The sequence below is a fragment of the Colossoma macropomum genome, unplaced genomic scaffold (assembly GCF_904425465.1).
Source record: "Colossoma macropomum unplaced genomic scaffold, Colossoma_macropomum, whole genome shotgun sequence".
Classification (NCBI taxonomy): Eukaryota; Metazoa; Chordata; class Actinopteri; order Characiformes; family Serrasalmidae; genus Colossoma; species Colossoma macropomum.
Window position 1 is genome coordinate 21,368,558 of NW_023494807.1, and position 14,917 is coordinate 21,383,474.

The following is a 14,917-nucleotide window of genomic DNA, read 5'->3' on the forward strand; positions in this document are numbered from 1 at the left end:
CTAAAAGCAAGTCTTCCAGAAAAGAATGGAAGCTGTATTAGAGGCAAAGTGTGCACACACTAAATACTGACATTACTTTGAGTTGTTGAGGCTATTTTGTAATTTTCTGTTAAATGTTTTCTGCTTTTTGCTGATGCTGAAAAATGAATAACTTGTACTTAATGACTGCTTTGACTGGAAATTAAACAAAGGGTCATCTCTCACTTTTGCATAGTACTTCATAATAATTACAACCAAACAGAACTAAATCGTAGTTTTCTATGAAACAGATTCACTGTTCTTCTAGATTGTGAACTCTTTTTGGTGCTATATAGAACCCTTTTCAAAAAGGTTTTATACACAACCGTCAACAGCACATTCTCCATCAATCTTGGAATGCTTTCACAAAGTAAAAACCCTTTAATCATGCAATGGGCTCTCTGAGTGTTCATGGTTCTATATAGAATCAATTTCTTTACTAAAGAACCCTTGACAAACCATCATTTTAAAGTGTGTATAGAAGAACTAGGTGCTTGTTTTTTGTCAATTTTTCACACATTTTATTTATTTAATTTTTTCATACAGTGAAGTCCCTTGAAATACCAAGAGTCAAATGGGGTACAAAGTAATAAAGACAGAGACATAAAAATGTACCAACACAGGAATAAAAATAGTATCATGGATGATTTCCAAATAGCCCTTATGACAATTTTTAAGAGTTGCCTATTTCACTCATTTAACTCATTTTTACTTATTTAAAACCTAAAACTAAAACACCTTTTTAAAAATTACATTCTAACTTGCAACAAATTCTTAAGAAACAAAACACTAACAATGAAAACATTTTATGAACATTATAATACAGTAAACAAATCTTTCTTACACTGAGCATTGGTTCTTTAGTCAAGTTCTTATCAACATTAGTCAAGTTCTTATCAAGTGCATGCCATCTTAAACTAATGGCTCAAACAATACCCCAAGTCACCACATCAAATTAAAAAAAAAAATACTAAATTGAAGTATGACCACTAGAATGTCACATTATCTTGTGCTATGCTGGCTCCACTCCAAGGTATGCCTTTGATTTGTGACTGCTATCTAAAGCATTTTTAATTGTTTAGTGTTACAATTGACACTGGCTGCTTGACAGAAACACCAAGAATAAACATCAACCTCTGCTATTCAGGAGCGCTCCAATTGGATGACTTTAGCTTTGTGCTTAAAGTCCAAAGAGGCATATTAAAAATATCTGTATGATAATAAAATTGAGTGTTAAGTCCTGCAAAGTTGAAATTTAAAAAAAGTGACATGGAAGAAATATAATACAACAACTTAAAAATTTGACAACTTCAGATCTATGTGGGGGCTGTCTGGGTGTGGCCTAATATTTTGTTGAACAAGTGTGACTGACAGCTCTCAGTCCAACATTCCCATCCTTAAACTAATGGCTCAAACAATACCCTAAGTCACCACATCAAAGTAAAAAGAAAATACTGAATTAAAGTATGACCACTAGAAGTCATGATCTATAAACATAAGGATCATGCAATAGTTTTTATCTTTGGATTATTTTCATTCACACTGACTCCGTTACTTGGAACACAGTGGTAACCATTGGTAAGTCTGGCATTCTTTGCGAGTAAGTCATTGTAGATTGGGTTGTCAAGGCGATGCATGTAGCTGTTCTTCATTTTGTGCTCTAGCTGCATATGGTTCTGAGGTGGGAGTCCAAGGCACGCCCTTTTTGGCAAAAAGTAACAAAGAACAAAGACAATTAATATCGGTCAAAATAATGCAGCATTTTTTAACCACAATGTATAAAGGCTTCACTGCTCTTTTCAGTATATTGCACTGCAATATATTAATGAACAAACAAACTGTCTTGTACCTCATGACATTTTCGATGCAGGCTCGCTGGCGGAAGAAGGCGTTGACCACTGGTGCCCCTGGTGGTACGAGTGGGGCCTTGCAGAGGAAGCTAAGGAAGGACAGGATGCTGTGGAAGGACTGGAAGGCTGTGTCCTCTTGTGTGCAAAACGTAATTCTCTGACACAGCTCAGTCAAGATGACCAGGTCCAGGATGATAGGGCTGGCCAACAGGGAGTCCTGAATAAAAAAATATAGTAAATAGTTACATTCTTCTCAAAAACCCAACTCAGGTTTTAAACAGTAAGGGCACGAGCCAGCAGACTTGTCTTCTCACTGGAAAAAAGTTTTATTAAATCAGAAGATTCGAATGAGCACGGTTCAAATGAACATCTGTTGTCTAAGTATTTACAGTTAAACTGATTTCTATAATTAATTTCCATAATAATTTCTACAATAATAATTCTATAATAACTTCCAAAAAACAAACTAAATATAATGTATTCATTCCTCAGTGCATGGCAGTGGGTCCCCAAGACTGGAGTCAAAGACCCCTGCCTACTGCATACATGTCATGAAACATTCTTCTTACATTGCATATTGTAAACATTTAAATGATACTACATTTGTGTATGTAAATGAAAGAGGATATAGTTTATTATGATTAAAACTGGATAAAAAAATGCTGTACAGTCTTTTCTTTGGGAAAGAAAGTCATTGTTTACATTTTTGACATGTTTGTCATTTCTTGACACTGAAACAAATGTAAAAAAGTGCGGACTTGAACCTGTTGATACAGAATATATGTGTAATTCTTTATGTAAGTAACTATGTGATGAATGATGTAATTATCTAATTATAGTAAAGTAACAGTAAACCTGAGGCTTCTTATGGTTGAATCACCACTAGATGGCGTAGTAGTCCAGCACAAAGTCTTAGACCTTGCATGTCATCTCATGCATATCCTGTAATCTCCCTCTTTACTGTCACTCTACACATTATCTTGTGCTATGCTGGCTCCACTCCAAGGTGTGCCTTTGATTTGTGGCTGCTATGCTGCTTGACAGAAACACCAAGAATAAACATCAACCTCTGCTATTCAGGAGCGCTCCAATTGGATGACTTTAGCTTTGTGCCTAAAGTCCAAAGAGGCATATTAAAAATATTTGTATGACACTAAAATTGAGTGTTAAGTCCTGCGAAGTTGAAATAAAAAAAAAGTGACAGGAGAGAAATATAATAAAACAATCTGACCACTTCAGATCTATGTGGGGGCTGTCTGGGTGTGGCCTAATATTTTGTTGAGCAAGTGTGACTGACAGCTCTCAGTCCAACATTCCCATCCTGCAATGCTAAACACAACACAATGCGAAATAGTAAAGAAGGACATGTTCTTTTTCACTTTACTACTGGACGTGCATCCAGGGAATGCTTTCATGGCCGGATGACCAAATGACAGGGCAATCTTGCAAGCTCAGTTATGCTTACTAGTTTAGCTTTTGTTTGTCATTAGCTTTTATGCAGTGAGTTTCTCAGACTTGAACAGAGAGAGAAAGGTTGTTGGGGAACAGTTCTGTGAAAGCTACTTGGGCAGCAGGATCCACATCAGCATTGTGACTAGCGAGGGCACTGATTACGTACAGAGATTAGGACTGTCCAGTTTACCTTGACAGCAAAATACATCAGCCATTTAGCGGACATTGGAAAGTTATTCACAGGGCATACTGTGTACATGTAAATTGCTTGCCCATAAGACCATGATTAACCTACTTAGAAACAGATTTTGGTTGCTTGGGGCTTTAAGCTGTCAAGCTTTTGTGAGAAATCTTAGCTTGTGAAATGCCCCCAAGAGACTGCTTGGTTGTATCTACTGACCCAATAATCACTAGTAAATGTACTTCTTTCTCTTTTAGGAAATGGGCTTGCTGCCCCACCATTACCAGCTAAGAACTTACCTCACAGGTGTTGTGCAGGGCAATGGTGTTGGTGCCACCCATCATTATCTCTGAAGTATACTCATCCATCGCCCTTTTACTGTCTCCCACATAGGGAACATACTTAATCACCACCTAGACATAAACGATACAGCACAACTCAAAAAGATGTCTAAGAGCCCACCCATCAACATACACTCATAGGCAAAGGTTATCTAAGAGAAAATAAGTTAATATATCCTCTATAGAAAACAAACTTTTGCACATTTTAAGGCACAATTTAGTTCATATGTTTATTTGCTGAATTTAACATTTTGGAAAATAATAAAGCAAAATGTGGCCTGTGCAAAAGTTATAGCACATTTTATCTTTTATGTTTTATTTTACTTCCTTTCCAATATGTTAAACTCAGCAAATAAAGAGAAACAGTGCCCTAAAATTTGTAGAAAATGGTATATTCAAACCTCTGTAATGACTGTGTTCTGAATCAATACTCCAGCATTTTTAATCATAATCTCTATCTGCTACATCTGTAGCATAGTGTGGATCACTACAAACAATATGCAGTCGTATCACAAGTTGGTGGAGTGGAATTTTTAATTTTTAAAAGAACAAAAACTGACTGTTCATTTCCACACCTTACACACTTACACAATGGTCAGGTTTCTCCCCAGCCTTGTAGAGCACAGGATTAGATTGCACCATGTCGTCCACCACATTGCTCTTGGAAATCTCCTTAGAGCGGAACTGCTGTGGTGCAGAAAGGTTCATGCCATCATTATTCCCCAGATGATTGTAGCTCACAATGGAGGTCGGCTGCAGAAAAGATGACAAATTGAATGATTACTAAACATGTAACATCCTGAAAACGTATGTTACATTGACAGACTGACATTACATGATTAAGTGTTTTGATCTGGTTAACACAAGTTGAGAGTTATTCCTTTCGATTTGCTCTAATGTTCAAATGTATTTACTTGATTACATACCGAACTACATAATTAATCAAATTTAATTAAATTTACAATCTTTATTGACATGCAATTCTGACTTATCTGTTTGTTTTAAGTCAAGCATCAATAAAAACACAAAACAAGAATGTATGCACAATAACTATCAAATTCAAATGATATCTCCTACTGACGAACAAAAATGTGGTACATTTAGAATCTGCACTTGTGACAGAATTTCTTATTCATTTATTATACTCAACAATAACTGTGACTTCTAAGGGTTAAACCGTTTCTTAGGCTTGAGACAATGGAAATTTTATTTGGTTCAAGTTCTAAATTTCAGTATACATTTCAGTTTGTGTGCAAAAGAGTAAACTTAAGTAAAGCTACAGTGGCTTACCTTGATGCCTGCACTGACTAGGAAATCCACCAGAACGGACTTCAGTTTCGTCTGGCCTGATTTGAAGTCATCTCCGCCTATGAAAACCCCTTGCTGAATAGCCAGTTCCACTGCCCCTGGCACAAAAGTGTTCTGAGGGGAGCCGTTGATGTAGGCACAGCCTTCCTGAATACTAGCCACTGCAAAGAGTGTGGATGGAGATACCTCCCCTCCAGTCTATGAAGAAGTGTTTGGAGAAAAAAGTGTGATCAGATTATTTGTATGAAATTATTAATCAGTAATGCAGCCCTAAGATGTTTAACTGAAACAACTATTGAATAGTAAATAGTTTCAGGATTCTGAGCTAGTAATGATGTTAGAAATTCATTTTGTTGCTGTTATAACAAAACCATCATTTCCACAATTGTAACTTAATGTAATATGGATATTTTATGTAGTTAAACAGGTGTGAGTATGACTAAAAGCATGTCATTGTCTATATATTTTATCTCCATAGCAACACTATATGTGATTTTATTGCAGCAATCAGAAAGACATTTCTCCAGATTCAGACACATTTTATTTTAATCACCCTCTTAGTGACTGTAAGCACTACACTGAAGCATATAGGTAACTCACAGTGAGAGCTAGTCAGGCACAGCCTAGGAACAATCAGTATAACAATAACTGTAGTTTAAGATGGAAAACTACAGGACAGAGTTATTAGCCAAGAATGAAGGTGAGGCAGTGTGTAAAAATGTCCTCGCCTTCAGGCATCATGGCTACCATGCCTAACCAGGAAACTCCCATTTCTTTATTTACCACCTATTAGAACTATAATAACCCAGGTTCCAGCAAAAGCCTGCATGCCACAATCAAAACAAAAAATGTTCATGTCAATTACTAGTAGTTTACATACAACTACAATCCCATGGGTGTGCTAACAAAAATTAGCATCATCATCTATTTTTTAATTTTGATATTTGAAGGTCTAGCACCAACACTCACTGTTCACTACTGGTTCTAGGTATTAAATGTCAGTTACCTGGATGGTGTTGAGAAGGTTCTCGGCAGTATCATTGACACCAGGCACGACATCACAGAATCTTTCTGTGTTTGCTGTCCACAGCACAATCACTTTTTCCACGCCACTCTTCTCCTTGAAGTCACGGATATCTCTGCGGATCTGTTCCACCTGGACACACAACGAATCATAGAATCAGTCATTGCCTGCTCTTAAAATCACGAATAGGAAATGCACTCACATAGCTGGAGACAGCATTTGCTCTTTTGGTACCTGCTCTGCCTTGGTGCCTGTGAGCACATTATCAGCTCTATGCTCCTGGTTAGCAGCAATGAACTCTGGGATGTAAATGGAGGGTCTTGGTTTGAGCTTGCTCATGTGTGGACGAAGCATCTCCTGAAGGCTCCAGTCCAGAACCTGAGCACGTTCCATAGCACGTCCAAGATCCATTGAGGAGATATCCCAACCTGAGATACAAGCAAAAAACAACAAAAACCAAACATTAGCCCTTAAAGTCCTAAGCTGTATGTGCAAATACACAAATTCTGCCAAATATAGTTGTTGTGGTGTGCCTGTGAACTACTTTTTTACCTATCTAGGCCAATTTCTAGAAGAAAGCAGACCACAATTTACTTCTGGAGGCCAATAATCCTGCTCTGGCTTAGTTCCAAGCCTTATTTCATAGGTCTGTCAGTAATGATTAGTCTTTTAATGATCTTGATGAACTGGATCTGCTCTGGAAGATTACAGAGGAGATCAGGTGTTGTAAATTTCCACTATAGGCCAAGCCTAAACTGTACACTAGGTTTGGTATGGAAATTTCCAGCACTAAACATCACTGAATCACTGAACATACAAGTAATACTGTTTTAGTATTTATGTACACAAAGAAACTTCAGAATGTGAAAAATGTGACACAAAACAGCAACCTTTACAACAAACTATGCCAAGAACATCATAATGTACTCATGCCAGCCTTACACCAAAGGACTTTGTAAGCAATTTCACTGTTGTAGACAAATTTCCAATGTCGGACCAAAATCATGAGAGTCTTGCTTGAGTTGCATTGAGCTCACGTCATTTCAATCGTTTAGTGTAAGATGGTCAGTATTTTTCTTGTTTTGACACATTTTTAGTATTACTTTTGTATTACTTACAATACTTGTAATACTCTGTAAACAAAATAATAGCAAATGTATTATTATTACTGTTATTATTATTACTGTTAATTATTATTATTATTATTATTATTATTATTATTATTATTATTATTATTAATTACAATAACTAGGGATTTCCCTGCATAGAGAATTAAATCGCGACCAACTCTGAGGTGAGTCTTAATGGAAAATTACTACTTCTAAGACGTGTTGCACTCGGGGGATTTCTTTCCTAACTGCAATTGCAGCATATTGTGCCGTTGTGGCGCTGTACCCCTAATCAATACAGTGCACCAGAAAAAACAAAATCACAGAGGAATTGCGTGACTGTGCTGTGAGCTGCAGACAGTGTAGAACTCACACAGTGTGTCTTCACCTGTGGAGCTGCTTCTCTAAAACCATTTTAAAACTAAAACATAACTTAAAATTAACATGCATCTGAGCTGCGGCAGAAACACTCCTGAAGTTTAATCTCTGAAACTCTGCTTTTCCTAAAAGCAGCACGCAGCGTTTACTCGCGCAAAGCACACTATCTTCCCTACGTAGTGCACTTCGTGGATCATGAAATAGCAAATCCTTCACCCAAAGAGTGCAGGAAACGTTCGACTAAGTCATCTATAATCAACATTAACAATAGGTTACAAATTCCCTATTTAAAACTCAGCTGCTGGTTAATGATGATCGTGCTTGTTTGAACAGTAGCGCACTATGTAGGGGACACTGAGTGATTTGAGACGGTGTTATTCTCTTCTCAGAAAGTAAACACTGAAAGCGAGACGAGAAAGCGGAGCTGTGCAGATTGAACTTTTGCAGCGTCTCGTTCCAGAGCTCATTTTGGAGACACTGCTCCACAGAAATACGTGTTAAAAGCTTTAGTTTCGATTCACAGTTGATTCACCGATTGTTTTTTCTTTTTTTTGACGCTAAAAGCTTCATTTTATATGATTAACGAACCATAAGCATAAGTTAAACCACACAAACCATGACATTTCTTCTATTTCGAAGTCCACAGACTTCTTCGTTAAAGTTAACCTTGCATTCTTGCAAGTAGCGGGTGGTGGTCGCGAAGATGACTCGTAAAGTTTGATGTGTTGCCCCCTTTCGCCGCTATTTTCTTTCGGCCTGTTCTGCAGACAGGGTGGTCATCTTCAATTAACTTTCCTTCTGCATCCTTATAAAACCCAAAACATGACAAAACGTCAGACTTGGTCTTCTTAGAAGGCTGAAATATCTCTGAATCTCCAAGTTTTTCACACCGCGGTAATCGACCGCGGTTTTAACGATACTTTAAAGTTCAAACGGTACTACTAACCGTCATTAATTTTACCGCGGTTTACCGTGAAACCGGTAACCGTTTCATCTCTAGAAAGGAGTTATTGAAGAAGGTTCTGTTTTTTCTTCTTTTTTTGGCTTTGCATTGCAGTGGTTTCTGACTTCGTTTGTTTTTATGGCTTAGTTCATAACACCGAATCAATAATGCTAAATCGCTGCATGTTTCATTGATGTGTAGATCTTTAAATTAAATAAAATAGTACAGCACATTTTACAGATTATTCAAAAAACATTGGCTGGTGGTACGCCAGCACAGACAACTCCACAGTGAACCTGGCAGAGCCCCAGATCTCTACACGCTCAGCCAACATATCTTTGCATCTACAGAGTGGTGAAGAGAAAGGGGTTTTATGCTTTTACATATCCACCAGGTGCATGATGGGAAATAAACTCAAAAATCTAGTTGCAGTCTTGCAAATAGTGACCCTGCAAGATCCCCATTCTTTGCAAAATCATAGCCTTTGACTAAAATTCTGTGACATTGTCTTAAGATGCGTGAGAGTATCAGACTTTAGTCTTTCAAAAGTCTTTTCAAAGTCTTCTAGTGTATTGTTTGTATCAGTAAAATGCAAATTAGAATGTCTTTTCATAAGTTAAGTACTATTACTAGATGTTGAAACCGACAACATTAGTCACTGGTGACACTTAATCATGGCTCAAGTTTAAACAAAAGGCAGAATAGAAGAGCTTCAATTACAGGCCTTTACAGCCATGCTTATCTTCATTTACCATCAAATATGATGTCATTAGGGTGCACCATTGGCAGCAGATCTCTAAAAGGTACAAAGACCTCTCCCTTGGGTCCTGACCCCAAAGACACAGTAGAAGCCTCCAGCAAGGAGCCATAGTAATTGGCACTCTGGGAATGAAGAAAGAAAGAAACAAGAAAGAGTGGTGAGAAACGGGTCAGACAAGAGTTTGAGTTTGATGATAAACCAATAATTCAAACCATGCCAATGAACTGTCTTTTATAAAGTGGATTTAAATTCCAGGTGCTGCCTAAAACTCAGGCAATACTGCGATTTTACTATAATTATTATACTGTAGCTATCAATGACCACTAATTGCTCTGAGAGTTTAGGAGAGATAACACAGAGTTCAAGAGAAGTATTTCATGTCGATACATACAGTTGCATGCAAAAGTTTGAACTCCACTCAAATCACACATTTTATGAAAGAAAAAATCTCTACATGGAACAAACTTAAATATGGCATTTTTCTGCAAATTTTAGTTCACAATTTGCATTTATTGGCAGAGTTTAACATATTGGAAAAAATAAAACATAAAATGTTAAAACTTTTGCACATGCCACAATTTAATTTTTCAACACATTTAACACTGTTAACTTATTTTCCTAATATGTTATATTTAACAAATAAAAAGTAATTATGCATAAAAATGTGGAGAAGTCTGATCTCTGTCAACCTATTTTCACTTATAAAATCAACAAAACATGACCGGGGTGCCTAAACTCTTGCATACAATTGTAGCTGTTTAAGCCTTTCCTATGAATGCTACGTTAGAACCTGACTGAGGGTGCTTTACCTTGATGCCACTCTTAGTTTTCCATGTGAGGCCGAGCTTATTGGCCAGAACAGCAGCTGTGACGGTGCTGCCATTGTTGCCACCCCAACCCACCAGCATCACCCCTAGCTTGGGCACAGCTCTCTCTGTGCGAAACATGAACTCAGTAGTGTGAGGAGTCACCTAGAGACCCAAAGAGAAAAGCCAAAATATGATTATAGTCAAGGTCATTTGACTAGACTCATACAAACCATTTTACTACATTTGACTACAATTAGGATTAGATGAACATCAGTTCTGCACATGAAAGCCCAACTGAAATTCCTTCAGTGGTAATGGTAACTGGTTCACTAACTACCCTCAGGGTTTCCACTGCTCTCACTCTCATGAGGTCAATATTCACTTCATCCCATGAAGCTAAACAGCCTTTAGAAACACTTTGTTCAATGTTGTTCACTGCATTTGCAAGGAAACCCAAAACATTTGCAAGGGAATGCAAAAAACATCCAAAATAACACAAAATTATTGCGAGGGAATGCAGCTGCATTTTTTTAAACTACAGCCCCTGGGGGGCTCCGTACATCAGATAGCGCACTGTTTCACCTTTTAGAACGGGGTCAACGTCCCCTGACAAGACTTGAGATCTATTGTAGCCACTCAATTCTTACTTTTTTTGTTTTTAGTGATAAATATGTTTAACACAAAAAACGTATTTGCTGGTGGCTGGTGGTATTTTGGGGGTTTCACACATAAAGGTCACCAGAAAGCCAAAGCCAAATATTTATACAGTTTCCTATATTTGGCAAGTGTCACTGAACTATGAAGGCTTATGTATGAGAGCATGATTTAGTGGCAGAAGCTCACCGTGTATGTGTCTCCATCATTGGACACGGTGGTGGTGTAGTAGGAGTACTGAGACTCAATATACTGCTCAGTGTATCGCACAGTCGGGCTGTTGATGCGAATTTTCTCAGGCATGATTAACAACCTGCAAAAAAGACATTCACAAATAAAGAGTAAAACAGTCCAGCACACAGTCAGTCATGTAATATGCATACAGATTACGTCAAGTGCATGTTTCCATTACTCTGAAATGTGCAAGCGGATTAAAAGTGCGTTTTAAATGACTCAGCGCACTGCGTAGGCTTATCTGATACACGGCACACCAGTTTAAACATGCTGAAAGTTAACTAAGAAGTAGGTATTGTTCGATATTTTCCCAAGATAATGTTCAAAATGAAGCCACGCTTCCCAAACAGTTTAAGCTAATTGGCTACTAAAATGAAGCACTGCTACACTGAGTTTTCAGTGTAGCGTAATGCTAACTCACCTTTTACACTGGTGCAAATCTATCGTCTGGTTCTTGAAACGGTGCCCTAAAAAGGCTTTCCTGATTCTTTGTGTAGTAAAACGTGACAAAAAAAAGTCTCCGAACTAAACGGTTTCTACTTCCCTGTCAGGTGTTGAGTGTCACTGATGCTTCCTCCTCAGATGCTCTGTGTTATAGCCGCCGGTTCTAGACGTTTCCTCCACTTTATTCTTCCAGATACTGAAGCCCCGCCCACCAGCCAATGAAAAGCGAGCTCTTACAAATTCTAGAATCTTCAAAAGAACAGTCCTCAGCACCGCTCATCAGAACCGGACACGTGAGAGAACCTTGTTTTTCAAGGACGTATTATGTAATAAAAAGGATAACACAAAAAAACAAAAAATAAATACTAATCAGAGGAATGAAGGCAATATGATAATATTTCATGCTTAAGAATCCTCAGTGCACACTGTAGAAACAAGGCAAAAACAGTGAAAAACTCTGGTAAAATGCAGTAGTGCAAGCATAATTCATTTTAACTAGGGATGCTCCATAGGAGAAGTGTATGTTCTATTACTTTAGAGGAAAAAATGAGAACTTCCTACATTTCTTTCTATGTTTGCGTTTAAAAGGGCCATCTCCTAGATTTCTTGTAGGGGTCCGCTAACGACATTTGTGTAGTTTTATATACTGCAAAGTTAATGTAATACATCAAACACTTTTGTTCCAGAAAGCTCTGAAAATTCTAGCCTTCTGTTTGTAAAACGGGCCAAGAATTTCCTGAGCGAGCAATGTTTGTGTGATGTAATTGCATAATGCATGCTGGGCATTGCAGTGAGACAATGCTGACTGATGAAAAGACATAATAATAATAATAATCTTGTGAAACCTGCAAGACTATGAGATACAATGCTGCTACAGAACACAACATAACATATTAAATGCTAGTTTTAGGCCGGAATGCCCTTTTGTAGTTATAACCCTTCAGTACGCACATTCAGTAAACCTGCCTTAAAAGTGCAGTAAGCTACCGTACATTGGGCCTCATTCGCCAGTATCTTCATAAGTTTTTAGGACCCTAAGCCCGCAATTTGCGAGCAAAACGGTAGGTCACTTCTAGCCTTCATAACTTCGGAACGATTTAAGGTACAAACATGATCCACATATAAAGACATTCAGCAGACTTGCCCCTATTTAGTAGGCATGAGCGGTGACGTCAGCATCAGTGAGTAATTCGGCTCGGAAAATCACCTAAAATCTTGATATTATTGCTCTGCTTTTTGGCCTTCATATTCCAACAAAAAACGCGATAAAAGGCGATAAAAGTGCAGTGTCCCATTCAACACAATGAGTGCACTTTCGCTCTTTCCCTAAAAATCACACAAACAGGCCCTAAAATACATTTTAACAAATAAATAACAATAAATATGACAAATATTATAAAATTAATAATATCTAGCTGTCTTTCAGTTTACATTGATTCTGAGTATTACAAATATCTGATATTAAATATGCAACTCAATTTGTAATTAAAAATAAAGCCTGTCTTGCTGTGCATCAAAGTTTTAGCACTCAGCCTGAATGCAAGAGGACAGAAAATCAATAAAAAACATGTCCCCCTTATGCTAATTGTTTATTTTTGCTCATAATAACTAATTAATCACCATCAAAATTATTGCACTTTCAGCTCACAGACATTCCAGACTAACAATTTCTGAAAAGGCTTCCTGATTGCAACTTGTTTTCAAGATCTCTATAAGCAAAGATCAGAAAGATCCATAAAGATATCAAATTTCTGTTAGCATTTACATGTCAAAACAATGGCATATCTGGGTAGCCCAGGGTCTCCTGAAAATAACAACATATGGCATGTGTGACTGTCACATGTAAATACTTTATCATTAGATTGTAATTGTAATTGACCCAAAATACCAAAAGAATTCCCCATAATTCTAGGGTTCTAAAGGTTAAATTTGTTCTTGAGAAAGGTCCTAAGAAAAAGCCTACATTAGATTCATGACATGTTCTTAAATCACAGAATTGTCTGCACCTTTATGCTCTTGAGAGTGTGTAGTATCTGTTCTTACCTACAAATAAATCTCAAATAAGCAAACACTAGTGAAAGTCTGAATCTTTGTGAAAAGTGCATAAGTGGGTTTTAAGAAGTCATTTCTTCTTAAGAAAGTTTGGTGAGGCAGTATATATAATAATATGGTCACTGAGGGTACAGGGTGGGCTTGAAGGGCCCACCTACTACATTTGTCTTGAATTGAATTATTACTTTTCTTATAACATTGTATGGCTTAATGGACCAAATACAAGAATAATTCATTTATACATGATCATTTTCCATCTTCTCGCTTACAATTAAACAGGCTGTTTTTGTTACCATCCCTTTAAGACGGATGTATATATAAAATAACGTAGTAATAACAACAACAACAACAATAATAATAATAATAATAATAATAATAATAATAATAATCATCATCATCATCATCATCATCATCATAAAAGAAATAATAATAATAATAATATTTTTTTATATAGCACTTTCATGCCAGTGGCAGCTCAAAGTGGTTTACACACATGTCATAAAGCATAAAAGTAATAAAAGAAATCATGAGTATTAATTTGAAATCATATATGAAAATGACACAGATCAAATTAAAAAGATAAATACCAAGAGACAAAGAGTTTTTATTAAATGTTAAAAATTAAAGAGATACATTTTTAAATGTTTCTTAAAAGTGAGCACTGAGCTTGACTGTCTAATAAAAGGTGGAATTTGGTTCCAAAGTTTAGAAGCATAAGAACAAGGCCTCTCCGTGTTTTCTGTATTTTACGGAAGGTATTTGAAGGAGGCCAGTATCTTCAGATCTAAGATCACATGCTAGAACATAAACAGACAGGCATTCTGTGATGTAAGTGGGTACTAGGTCAATTAGAGCCTTAAAAACTAGTAGCAGATAAGATACAGGTAGCCAGTGCAGTTCTTTCAAAACAGGAGTGATATGATATCTTTTTTGTTTGTTTGTTTTTTTTTTAGGATGTGTGCTGACACATTTTGTATGAGTTGTGGAGGATGTATTATTTTCTTAAGAAGCCCAGTAAAAAGAGCATTACCGTAATCAACTCTGTACAGTAATGCTTTTAACAAATGCAAAGTTTCTCTGCATTGATCTGAGATAAAAAAGGCTAAACTTTTGCAATATTTCTCAAATGATAAAAAGCTACTTTAGTGACTGTGTTTACGTGCAAGATAAAACAGAGCTCAGAGTCACACCCAGGTTTCGTACTTCAGGTTTGGTATCTGAAGCTAAAGAACCGAGCTTCTCATAAAGCAGCTTTCTCTGAGTTTTAGTACCAAGGATCCGTATTCCAGTTTGTTTGTGATTCAGTTGCAAAAAATGTTGTGACATCCACTGAGAACTATCTGACACACAGCTAGTAAGT

The 14,917-nt window shown here is 37.0% G+C and overlaps 1 protein-coding gene across 2 annotated transcripts; it reads right to left on the reverse strand.

The window, feature by feature from the left end:
- Positions 1–542: 542 nt before the first annotated feature.
- On the reverse strand, positions 543–11,750 carry LOC118797364 (inositol-3-phosphate synthase 1-A-like). Of its 2 annotated transcripts, XM_036556696.1 has the most exons (11): positions 11,483–11,750; positions 11,017–11,140; positions 10,174–10,335; positions 9,357–9,486; positions 6,409–6,602; positions 6,157–6,306; positions 5,133–5,348; positions 4,431–4,595; positions 3,801–3,914; positions 1,868–2,085; positions 1,521–1,719 (listed from the first exon to the last, which is right to left on the reverse strand). In XM_036556696.1, the coding sequence occupies exons 2-11, from the start codon at positions 11,128–11,130 to the stop codon at positions 1,521–1,523; spliced, it is 1,662 nt and encodes a 553-aa protein (XP_036412589.1). In that variant the 5' UTR covers positions 11,131–11,140; positions 11,483–11,750. The 2 variants fall into 2 exon arrangements, with proteins under 2 accessions (XP_036412590.1, XP_036412589.1); XM_036556697.1 differs by lacking the exon at positions 11,483–11,750 and having other exon boundaries at positions 543–1,719; positions 11,017–11,130.
- Positions 11,751–14,917: the final 3,167 nt, after the last annotated feature.